The sequence below is a fragment of the Pseudorasbora parva genome, chromosome 13 (genome assembly GCF_024679245.1).
Source record: "Pseudorasbora parva isolate DD20220531a chromosome 13, ASM2467924v1, whole genome shotgun sequence".
In the NCBI taxonomy this organism is placed as follows: domain Eukaryota; kingdom Metazoa; phylum Chordata; class Actinopteri; order Cypriniformes; family Gobionidae; genus Pseudorasbora; species Pseudorasbora parva.
The window spans coordinates 27,747,796-27,760,437 of NC_090184.1; the positions used below are offsets into that span (position 1 = coordinate 27,747,796).

General features: G+C 35.5%; 2 protein-coding genes across 3 annotated transcripts; both read right to left on the bottom strand.

The window, feature by feature from the left end:
- Positions 1-1,292: 1,292 nt before the first annotated feature.
- hyal3 (hyaluronidase 3) lies at positions 1,293-10,150 on the bottom strand. Of its 2 annotated transcripts, none has more exons than XM_067412640.1 (4): positions 10,065-10,150; positions 3,690-4,627; positions 2,453-2,542; positions 1,293-2,260 (listed from the first exon to the last, which is right to left on the bottom strand). In XM_067412640.1, the coding sequence occupies exons 2-4, from the start codon at positions 4,623-4,625 to the stop codon at positions 2,000-2,002; spliced, it is 1,287 nt and encodes a 428-aa protein (XP_067268741.1). In that variant the 5' UTR covers positions 4,626-4,627; positions 10,065-10,150; the 3' UTR covers positions 1,293-1,999. The 2 variants fall into 2 exon arrangements, with proteins under 2 accessions (XP_067268741.1, XP_067268742.1); XM_067412641.1 differs by lacking the exon at positions 10,065-10,150 and adding an exon at positions 9,211-10,049.
- Positions 5,831-6,466, bottom strand: LOC137039320 (N-alpha-acetyltransferase 80). Its single transcript, XM_067414677.1, has one exon. The coding sequence runs from the start codon at positions 6,464-6,466 to the stop codon at positions 5,831-5,833; it is 636 nt and encodes a 211-aa protein (XP_067270778.1).
- Positions 10,151-12,642: the final 2,492 nt, after the last annotated feature.

A 12,642-nucleotide genomic window follows, 5' to 3' on the forward strand; every position in this document is an offset into this window, starting at 1 on the left:
TTATATTTTAATTTGGTATCACTGTAAACAAACATTAAATAGTGATATTAAACATGCTTGATCAAGGATGTTTTGAATGAGGAAGAACATTCACTATGGTAAGTAATTGCACATAGACTGTAAATAAGATAGACTATGATGTTCTATTTAATAAGAAAAAAAATATATTTTAAAATAATTAAAGAGTAAAATTAAATTATAAATGGCATGGTTCTTAAATGTTGTCCAGTTTTTGAAGCACTTTAAAGATTACCCGAAATCAAAATGGACCCAATTTACTAATACCGGTAATTATGTTCCTGGTCATTTTGTTGATGATTTATCTGTGCTCTTAAAATTACTTTCTTTTTTGCTTATGTCACTCATGCCATGGGGTTATAGAGTACAACAGTCAGGTTCCAGTAGTAAAAATTCTATGTTTTCCCCATAAGGGAATGAGAATGTATAAACATTTAAAGGGTTTGTTCACCCAAAAATGAAAACTAGCCCATGATTACTCACCCTAAAGCCATTCTACGTGTATATGTCATTCTTCCTTTAGACAAATAATATCGGTGTTACATTAAAAAAGTCCTGACTCTTCTGAAAGTCCTGAGCTTTATAATGGCGGTCCATTTTTGAAGTCTATAAAAGTGCATCTATCCATCATATAACTGCTCCACACGGCTCGAGAGGGTTAATAAAGGCCATCTGTAGCGAAGTGGCATGTTTGTGTAATAAAAATATCCATATTTAAATCTTTATAGACTAAAATAACTAGCTTCCGGCAATAAGCAAGTGCACTTACAGCGAAATAGTAACCTCTGACGTGATGTAAAGGAGCATCGCAAGTTTTGATGCCTCTTGCAGATAGGGCTGGGCAACAAACTCAAGTCCATCTTCTCTTATATCCAAATCCTCCACCATTTATCTTTAAAAATTCTTGTTTTAGACTTCTAATTCATGACTGGTGTTTTGTTCTGTCCTCTGTGCTTCTGTGTTAGTCAATACGCTTGAGTCAAGGGTTACTTTTTCGCTGTATGTCATCTTGTAAGTCGATATTACTTGTCTGAAAGAAAAATGTAATATGCATGGCTTTAGGGTGAGTAAATCATGGTCTAATTTTCATTTTTGGGTGAACTTTCCCTTTAAAGACAGACTGGGAGCTGAGATTGCTAATCTGTGTTTTTGTTGAAGCCAAGCCACCATACATTATATATATATATATATATATATATATATATATATATATATATATATATATATATATATATATATATATTTTTTTTTTTTTTTTTTTTACAACAGCTGTTCATTTTTAGCAGAATGATTTCTGGTGAAAAATTACATTGCCCATGAGTTTGCAATGAAATTTCCACCAATCAGAGAATCGAAACAAGCAAATCAGAGCAAAATAACTGTATAGTGCCCACCCACTCCCATGGAGCGCAGCCAATGACATAAAGTAATTGAGTCTCCTTAATGAAACTTAAATATTAGTTTTCATTTCAATAATATAATTTGCAATGCCTCCTTTTCCTCAATATAAAGCTGTTAGCACAGTCTTGAAGTCTTTTTCTTTTTTTTGCTTCAAATTGAAGTTTGTAATAATGTGCTTCACCTCTGCTTGTTAGTTTAGTTAATATTTCATAACTTTTTAGGGCCTTTTAAAATTCCGTACAGGTAAAATGGATGGGGAAAAATACTTACACTCAGTTGGATAATGTTAATAGATATTTAGGCACTGTTTTGCAAAGATTAAAGTCTGAATCCATTCTGGTATGTAACACTCCCTTTTCACCATCCAAGCAATTCCTGATTGTCCTGCACTTCTTTTTTATTTCACTGAATATAATGCTTGCTTATGTAACATTACAGAAATGAAATTGGTTGCAAACAGTGTTTCACGTTTACCATATTTGCCTTTATTGTTGTAGGATGAATCAAAAGCGTCTATTCAAATCCCTATTATTGAGTTAGTGGTTTATAATATAGGGGAAATCAGGGCAGCAAGCTGTACTTAGGAAATTCTGTGCTCACATTGTTCGCCACTCCATCCTTCATAACACACACACTTGAACTTTGACCTCATGTCACTGAGAGGAAGAGCCTCGTGGGTACCATGTAGAGGGATCATGTAACCTGAGTGAGGGTCCAGTCGAGAGCAGCGTCCCTGGGCGTTACACATTATTTTGCTGCAATTGTTCACACTGGCCTGCAGGGCGGTGACATACTCTCCTAATACTGAGCCTAGGTAATCACGCAACAGGGAGCACTGCCGCTGGAGAAAGACAGGAAGGTATATCATTACAGCTCTGGAAATGAGTAATGATGAGGCATGTGTAGAACATTACAAATATTCAGTTTGTGTACTGACAGCGTTTGGATTTATACGACAGAAATTATATCATTATGTTATCACATAAAGGTAAATCCAGACTATAACCTTTCATACAGGTATTGGCTTACTGACCTTGGACTTGGCGAAACTCAGATCGCCCCATAACACAACTCCAGCGGAACCTAAAGCAGCGCTCTCACCTAGTGTGCGCTCCAAATCCGTCTGAAAAGAGATTTAAACAATACATCGTTTTTAATGTCAGATCAGAATTAAAACAAATAAATTAAGAAAATACTCTAGAAAAGTATGTGGTTCAGCGCAAGTGTTCTTCATGTTAACCAAAACTATTTAAAAACATTTTTTTAAATTAATTAATTAGATGAAAACATGGCAACTAACTAAAATAAGTCCTAAAATGACAAACTGAAATAAAGCAATACATTATAAATTGTTAACTGAATTAAAATTAAACAAAATATAAGATGGACAAACTAGTGCTAAAATGAATAAAAACTAAAGTAAACCCTGAAATAAAAATTTTCATTATCACAACTTTTTATCATTTGTCAAATCAATTGGATTTTCTATTCATTAAACCAATCTTGTTGTATAACCTGTTGTATTAACTTAATTTTTTTATTTCATTGAACTCAAAATTAAGACAACCAGGTAATTAACTTTTTTAAACTTTTTTTTTGAGAAATATTAACTAATAAAAATGACAATTACTAGAATGTAAACAAAGATTAAAAGGAAAAGAAAAAATATACAAATAAAAGCTAATTGTGAATAATAAGTAATACAATAACACAGAAATATGGATTCACACTGAAAAAAAACACTGAAAACCAAATTTAATTAAAAATATTTTTAAATGCTAAAAGGTTGAAATATAACTATTAGCACAATATCACATTATAGTATGAAAATTGGATATTCATTTTGAAATTTACTAAAGGTTATATTCAACAAAATAATCTTAATAAAATAATGTTTCTTAAATGTAAATTTTAATTGAATCAATCGCCCCCTTGAGTATGTAGGTTTGTTACAGCCACAGTAACAAAAAAGTCTTGATAAGTATGTGTAGAGTAATGCATTGTTTATGCGCTTACAATTCATTGGCCAATAATTCACATACATGAGCTTGGATCTCGGCTAAAGGAGAACCATTTGCTTGAAAATTATGATGAGGCCCATTACTGTACTGGGCAAAAGCTCAGAACTTAACCCCCTCCTCTTTCAATGTCTATTCTGGGTGGAGGAGGTGAAGAGCACATTAATACATGATAAGACTGGAGCTCAGAGCTCTGACCTTTACAATGTGAAACACCATGTTGAAATGGTCAGAGTGTTCTTGTGTAGGTACCTGATTCAGGAACGTCAATGTGTGTGTGAACGCCACTCTGGCATAGGGGAAAACAGGAAGTGCTTCAGTGCCAGGTGCATGCTGGGATGCCACTCTGAGGGCCTCAAGTACGCGGTGTCTCACCATTAGCTGAGCATGTGTGTGTCCTGCCAGCTTACGCCACAAATAAATGCTGGGATACAGGGCGGTGGAATGTTTCCATATAAACGCCAGTCTATCATTCAAAATCTCTGTGCCATTGTGGCACTGCCCTGTGTAACCACTCTGTCCTTGGCCATGATTGTTATAGCAACCAGGAAACCCATAAAACCCCCATAATCCCTCTGGATAGAGGCGAACACCAAGGCGTAGAGTCTTTTCCATAAACGCTCTTGCTGCTAATTCAAATTCCGCCTTCGCCTCAGATTTCACTTCCTCCTCAGACATATCTGGATGTTCCCACCTAACCAGCTTTTTAGAAAATTTCCGATATACAATTCTGGTCCCGAAGTTCCACATCCATATGGGCTGCCACGCCTCCCAATCCAGCACAGCTAATCCGCTGAACGCCCGCCTCAACACGTCACTCATCTGCACCTCAGCCAATGAGAGATGAGCCTTTAGGGATCCTTGTTGAGGCAGGCCACCGTTGACCTTTGACCCCTGTCGGTTGATGTAGGGGTAGAGGCCCAGACGGCGCTGATAAAATATGCTCATATTCTGACCCTGAAATCTCTGCTGTGAGTTATGTATAATGTTGTACTGGCGCAGCGGCAGGGAGACTCCGTATCGACGCTGACACCGAGCTGTAGGCATATTCCAGATCACTGAAAAGCCACGCCTCCCGATGACAGACTCCTCCCCCTGAACCATATTCTGGACATGGTTGCTGGAAGACAAAATGGCTGACAGGACTATGGTGAAGATGGGATGTGGAATAGAAGATCTCAAATGCATGCCTATGAAATACACACAATTAGTGCCATTCACATTAAGTGACATACCTTGCAGCAGATCATTTAGAAATAAGTATATTAAAATATGTCTTTAGTTTAAGAAATAAACTCCTATGATTTGGTTTATATTGGGGATATCCAGTGTTTTGAGGTCCTACACTCTATCTACAACGGCTAATGCGCTCATTGGCCACTTTTATGAGCTTATTGAGATATTACATGGAAGGCCGTACTGTAAAGATGCACTACCAGATTTTGAAAAATAAATAAATTGATACTCACTCAATAATTAATGTTCTGTTCATTGTTAACCAGAAACAATTTCATAGTATTTATCTTCATCTTTTAAAAAAATGATTTGTCACATTGCAAGACTATTTAAAATAGAAATCTAATAAAGGTAACAATGTGTTTATAAAAATATTTTTTAGAAATTATGAAAAAAATAAATTACCAGTTATAGGTCATAATATATACACTATACTTATATATTTATATAACACTTCCATTCAAAAGTTTAGGGTTATTTTTGTTAATACTTTTATTCAGCAAGAGTTCATGATTCACACAAAATGTGTATCATGATTTTATACTGTTTAATATCAGCATATTAGAATGATTTCTGAAGGATCATGAGACACTGACAACTGGAGGAATGATGCTGAAAATTCAGCTTTACCATCACAGGAATAAATTACATTTTAAAATAAATTCAAATAGTAAACAGCTATTTCAAATTGTAATAATTTTACTGTTTTGCTGTATTTTGGAGTGAGCAGTGAGCATAAGAGACATCATTCAAAAACACTTAAATATCTTCCGGACCCCAAATGTTTGAACAGTAGTCTGAATTTGAACATAAAATCCCAATGTTGATTAAAAGGAAATGCCCATGAAACATGCGTCAATCACCCAACCTCAAATGTGATCCTATTAAATGACAACCACAAAACGTTCAAAGTTATAGAAAGCTTTTATTTATGATAAAACCTTTCAAAAGCAACAGAAAATGTTTATTTTAGAGGGCTGTGATAAAAGATTTGGCTTTCAATCGTTTGAAGAGAAAAATAAATAAATAAATAACTCTGATTAAGGCACATGAAGATTGTCAGAGTATTTCAAGTCAATAGAGTTCAGTGATCCTCCTTGAACCTGTAAACACTGTTTGTGTATCCCTGAACAGACTGAAGGAGTGTAGCATGACCTTCAGATGTCCTTGTGCATCCAGAAGATGGGCAGCCCTCTGTTGTCTGTGTATGGCGTTTGCTCCAAAGTCTGACTTACTGGAATCCAGGATGATGGAGGAGGTGGAGGAGCAGAAATAGGGGGAGGGGGAGGAGGACAGGAGGGTAGAGGAGGAGGTGGTGGTGGTGGTGGTAAAGAAGGAGGTGGTAAAATGGAAGGCGTAGGATTGTTAAATAACTCAACATCACCCTTCCCCTCTTCTTCCTCGTTCTCAGTGCTTCTACAGAACTTGTGCAGCACCTCCATAGGCATGAAGGAGGCCAGCGTCCCGACACTTTGGACAGGTTTGGACAGCACAAACCCCAGATGGGCGTAGAAGTGTTGCTTGTCGTGGGTGGTTAGGCACAATCGTTTGCAGCCCCGTCCTTTGGCATACCGTTCAACGGCCTCCATCAGGATACGGCCGTATCCCTTCCCTCGCAGCGTGCTGCACACCACCACCGACTCCACAAACAAACTACGGCTCCCCAGAACGCGGGACAAGCGGGCGTGGCCTATTAGCTTCTCGTCTTGACTCCGCCTCTCCCCCTTCAGCAGCAGCAGACACACAGGATAGCTGTGGCTCGACTGGCGGAGCGAGTGAATTCGCGCCCCCATGCTTCGTTGCCATTGGGCATTGAGTAACTCAGCGCACGCCTCCACTAAGTCCCAGCGCTCATGAAGAGGTTCGTTTCGAACTACTGCGCAGCTCATGTCGACATCGCACCTGCACACACGCCAAGGACACGGGGTCAACACTGGGGTCAGAAAGAGTCGCTTTTCAACTGCTCAGGAGTTATTTCATAGTTTAACGTTCTTTCTTTATTAAAAAAATTGTTCGTTTACAAACCCTCATGTTTTTCCAAACCTGTAAGACTTTTTTTCTTCTGTGGAAAAACTATATTTTTATTTTTACTTTTTTTAAAAAAATTTTTACGTTGCTTTAGACCCGATTGACTTTATCTGTACAGACAACAAGTTTTCAGTTTAAAATATCTTATTTTGTTCCGCAGAAGAAACTTCATACAAGTTTGGAACAATGTGACAGTGAGTAAATGACTTATTATAGTAAATGACACAAAATGACTTATTTGCAATATATATTGTATGTAACAGTGGACTGGATTTTTTTTTTTTTTTTACCTTTTATCAGTCTTAGACATCTCAAAGATTGGAAACAACATTGGCTTTAATACATTGTTAGCTTTTTTTTGCAGCATTAGATTTTCAATTAAAAATTAACAATTAAAAATGCACGAGTATCATGGTGTCATGGCTTTGCTTTCAAAAATGGTTATAATGGAAGTCAATGGGGAAAAAACAGCCACGAACAGTAAATGAGGGAGAACATTTTTTAATCTGATGTTGCACAAAAACTAACAATGCATCAAAGCCAATGTTGTTTTGAATCTTTGACATGGCTAAAACTGTGATAAAGGGTAAAAGAAATCCAGTCCACAATTACATTTTATATTGAAAATAAGTAATTTTGTGTGTGTTTTGTCCCAAATCAGTGACATAATTTATGAATTTGGCAATTAAAGAGGGTTATTTTACATTTAGTAGCTTTGATCAGGACAGAGGTTGATTAATAGATTTATGCAACATTTTTTTTATTTTTTTATTTATCTGATACATTTTTAAAGCAGTTTAAAGTACACTCTAAAAAGAAATGGTTCTATCGGCGCTATATAGAACACTGCAAAAAAATGCATTTCTTATCTTAGCAAAAACTCTTAATTTTGAGTTCTTTTTTCCCAAAATAAGACAATTACTTTTGCTTGTCTAGTAAATACTTGTTTTAAGAATTTTTAGATGTTTGGACTAGAAACAAGACAAAAATACTGAGTAAGAAAAGCATTTTTTGCAGTGAACCTTTTAGGCGTTCCAACTACGTAGCTCCGATAGAACCTTTTGAGGTTCTATAAAGAACCTTTTCTTCTAAGAGTGTAGTGGAGATTTCAGCCACGAACATAACGAAAGGGTAGTGAATTTGCCCACAGTGTACTGTTGAGTTTTTATGTGTCAAAATAAAATTTGTCACCAAAAATCATTCCATTTGCTGAAACACGGAGAAAGTTATTGCCAAATTAAGATAACAAAATACACCATAGTGGATGAAAACATTCCCAACAGCACATAACAGTTAAAGGGACTTTAGAGTTTAACATCAAAATAGTAAGAGGCGTGCAGTGGATTATTCACTTGATTTCTATAAAAGCTCCTTATTTTCTACAGTTATTTCTTTAACTCGGTGCAACAGTTGTCAGTTGTTTTCAACGCTCAACAGTTTTCATCACCTTCACTTCCACATGTCATTTTCACATGCAGGCAAAAGCCAGATTGATAAAAAACATTATAAGTAATTCACAGCATTGAAGCATCAAACACAAAAACAATGGCCACAATCTATTTTATAAGTAGTTTTTTGTCTCGTAGCACATATAATTTATAAAACTTTGTTTTTTTTATCTGCTAAAGTTAAAATAGCAGAGGAAGCTGTGGTCTTGACGTGTGGCTTTTGGGTTTGCATGAATGTGTGATTACTATGTTACACCACTTGGACTTTAAGATAATGTGAACTGTAGTTTAGAAAAGAATACGACTGAAGACACAAATTAGCGTTCAACATTGTGTTCAAGTTCAGTTTTGACTTTTCAGTATGTCTCTGAGCCGTGCAAATTTTCAGGTCAGAGTTCACCATATTCACTAACTAACTTTGGTACAAACTTCTTCGCGTTTGCTTGCATTGCTGTTTGAATGGAAGTTAATGGATCACCCAAAAATGAGAGTGGGTAATAGTCGATATTATATAGCAGTTTATGACCACAAATGAGAAGAAAAAAAAAAAAAACCTGCTGAAATTAAAAATATATTTGACAAAAATGGTAATTCACAAGAATGGTGATAGATTAGTTCACAAATGGAAGCATGGTTTGTTGACCAAGGTTGTCAGCTGATAATCCCAAAAATGTCAGCCAATATGATTTATCATTAGTAAAGACACTTTAATTTATTTATTTTTTTAAAACACAAGTATAAAAAAATAACACAAATGTATTCTCTTCTCTAGTGTGCTTTCTAATAAGCATGACCATATTACTATGACTGGCTCTTTGACTAATAGCTTGTTTCTTCTTTTGCTAGAAGCTTTGGATAAAAGCAACTGTTAAATACATAAACATATATGTAAAATGTAAATTCATAGTTTCTTCAAAGCCTAAGACAGAAATATAAACAGACTAATGATGCAAACTCATTCAGCATGACAACATAAACCATAATCCATTTTCACTTAAAAATGAGAAAACCATACCAAATGTAAACACACAATAATTTCTGAATAAAATAGCCACCCTCACCTGCAGTGCTCAGAGACAGAACTGCCAGTAATGTTTCAAAACTATCTCATGCAATAGAGGGTTAAAATCAGGAAACACAAAGCTTAAAAGATCAATTCCTCTGTAAGCTCACATTAACACTGGCCTGGGGTCAGTTTAGCTAGTTCCATTGTATTTTTTTTGTGGTTTAGGCTGCTTCAAGATCAGTAATAAAAGGAAACTTTTTTTTTTTTTTTTTTTTACAAAGACTAGTGTGAAATGCTGATGTGAAGTGTGGGTTTTTGAAAGGGTTGTACTATAAATGTTCGCAGGACCTAATATGGAGAGAGACGCAGTAAAGCTATTAAACGTGTCCATGGGATGGTCATTTTTGTCTGGTTTACTTTCAAATTAACTTCGCTCTGGTTTTAAGCTGAATGTTTTTGTGCATTTGTGTGCACCAGCTGGATAGAATCACTATTCCCTTCTCAAGTAGGGATGAATTCAGGATAAATGGGGAAAAAGTGTCCCAAATGTACCTGAATCCACCATAAATCCCCAACTTGCGAGCATTCATTCGTCAAAGCAAAGGCCATTTTCAAAGGCGACTCTCTTACAGGATTAGAGAGAAGTTTGGTTAAATAAAAAAAATGTCAAGAGCTTATGTGCTAAGATAGTGTTTATAAAATTAATTGCTAAAATCTCCTTCTTAAAGCAACATTAACAGTATGCCGCAAGCCCGCACCAGTCAAATGCACAACACGACAAACAAGTCAGAGAAGTGAACAGATAAACAAACACAGCAAGCGGTTGCAATTCCCGTTCGACTGCTTGTGAGAGGCACATGCAATTTATTTTGGATTTAGTTTACATGATTTCTTATCTATGATACCTACATGCTGAAAACTTTATCGCTGTCACATCAGCTCTCTTTAGTTTAGAATCTCCCTCTTCTTCTGGTGGAGCAGATACAACAGCACGATTCGCTGTACTGCCACCCATTGGACATATCCGTACACTACATGAGAGTACGTAATATTCTGGAAGATCATCTACAGTGCATTTGTGTTTTATTTATCTTCATACCCTTCTGGGTGCGAGGACGAGGACATTATATTTTATTTTAGTGAATTTCTGGCACTATACATGTCATAGTTTTATGTCCTTCTGTATGCAAGAGCACATGCAGGGCTTTACAGATTTGTTTTGAGGTTTCACCTATGGAGGACCAAATTACTCAAAATGAAATAATTAAAAAAATAATGAATTAAATTAAAAAAAATGAATTGTAACCGTTTATTCTATGACAGTTATCTATATACAATTATTCTGTAACAGTTAAAGCACGATTTTCTCAAATATTTTTTTCATAATAATAAAGGACATTTTACAAATGCCAATCAACAGGCAGTGGGCGGAGCTTGGCGCTAATTGATCAATCCTTTCAGATTGATTACTTTTTTCTGTCTGGGTCTGGCGAGGGGCAAAAAGGAAATTGGGGAATTGATTGGAAATGAATATGGTGGTAGGAATTGATCAAGATAAAAACACAGCCTAAAAACAGCCACAGTTCTCATAGTTTTCAGGTTTTTAGAAAATTCAATAGAGTCAAAATACATTTTTAGTCACAAATAAGAAATGAGAAGCACCCTTGTTGTTGCGTGATGTCACCACCAGTCTATGGTCACCACCATAGACGGTCACCTCACCACGCACAGATCGATCTGTTATGTCTGTCGGCTCTTCAACTTCAAACCAATCAGAGACAAGCTCCGCCCACTGCCGGTTGGTTGCATTTGTGAAATGTCCTCTATTATTATGAAAAAAATCTTTGGGAAAATGGTGCTTTGGAAATGCTTGATTAGTCAAATAGGCGTCATTCATAAATGCAGCATATTATTATGAAAAACGTCTTTTTGAAAAAGGACGTTGAATAATGAAATAATTATTTTGAATTATTAATAATTAGTGTGTGTGGCAGAGGTTATTGTGAATTATATTACACAATTTAATGTAATTTTACAAAATAGATACATTTATTTAATTATTTATTTAATATTTAATTAAATTAATTATTAAATTAATTAATTATTTCAGAATAAAAGGCTACATTTAATTGTTGATTTCATTATTTATTTAATTATTTCATTTTGAGTAATTTGGTCCTCCATATTTCACCAGGACAAGTTTTCTTTGTTCTTTAAAATAACTTAATGATCAAATTTAGCACATTAATCTGACAAATTTTCAAATAGCCTAGTTTGTTATACATCAACATCTCAGGAAAATGTTATGGGGTTTAATCTAAATGACTTTCTGTTACGAAACACAAACAGGGTACTGTTGTCCATACTGTTGTCTCCATGGTAAACTACTACAGCACCACTTAAATACATAGGCTACATGCAATAATGCTTTAATGTCATATGCACAATTCAAGAGAAAAAATGTCATGAGACCCGATTGCAAAATGGACTGCTGTGAAATGTAGAGCAGTGACAAGCTTTGGTCTAGTAAACCAAACAATATATTGACTGAAGCCACTTTTGAGATGTTTATATTCTTTTTTAAGGATGTTTTATTTATTTATTTTACTAATATTGATATAGGCAGTTGTGTGTAGGCACTATTTAAACTATGCTCCCTACCCTGTCTGTACTCCACGGGAAACCAAGCAGCTGGACAGACACTGGTTGGAGGACAAACCTAGTGTCAGGCACCCCGTCACGAATTATGCAGATAAGCCATGAAAATAACTACATTTGTTGCAAAATGTGTTTGAAATTCTGCAAGTTAGCAGTGTCCTTGTTGTGGGACATTTAAGTAACATTTATAAACATAACTTAGAAAAAAACATTCCTGGTGTGTATCTTTTTACAAAACAATATGGCACTGACTTAATTTAAGATGTTAGTGCAAGTTAAAACAGCACAAACTTGCCTTTTAGTTTGGGCCTGTCTTGTGAAACTGGGGGTCCAAGTGTTACATAGCCATGTTAATTATTCTCAGACTAATGCTGTATACAATGAAAACCACTTGGGAGAGAATTGTCAGATGCATTTCTTTGCACAAAATGGTACAAGAGAATTACCCAATCACTTTGAACATAGAGCAAAAATAATACAGATTCAGAGAATGGACTTGTGAAAAGGTCCTTGGAGTAACCAGGCAGTCACTTAAAGTCTTCATTTCGTGATGAGTGAATTTTGCTATGAGCAGGAAAATGCTAGGCAAGTGTCTCAGAGCTTTGAGAAGAGTTATTGTTTAATCTCACACAGCAAGATGAAACCAGTGTGTTTCCAGTCATAAGTAACCTATGAGAAACTAGAGAAAAAAATTTCAAGCAATAAAATAATCTAATATTTTTCTCTCAGTTAATTGTCAGGAAGAGTAAATGATAATCAATAAAGGCACATTTCCATTAACCTTTTTTAATGTAGCCTATAAGATATTGTTTCAGAACAACCTCTCTCC

Excerpts from the sequence above, each read along its gene's own strand:
- LOC137039320 (XM_067414677.1), bottom strand. The coding sequence starts at position 6,466 with ATGGGGGCGCGAATTCACTCGCTCCGCCAGTCGAGCCACAGCTATCCT.
- hyal3 (XM_067412640.1), bottom strand. The coding sequence starts at position 4,625 with ATGCATTTGAGATCTTCTATTCCACATCCCATCTTCACCATAGTCCTG. Across the intron at positions 2,543-3,689 it reads CATTGACGTTCCTGAATCAG|ACGGATTTGGAGCGCACACT; the intron begins GTACCTACACAA and ends ATCTCTTTTCAG. Across the intron at positions 2,261-2,452 it reads TGAGTTTCGCCAAGTCCAAG|CGGCAGTGCTCCCTGTTGCG; the intron begins GTCAGTAAGCCA and ends GTCTTTCTCCAG.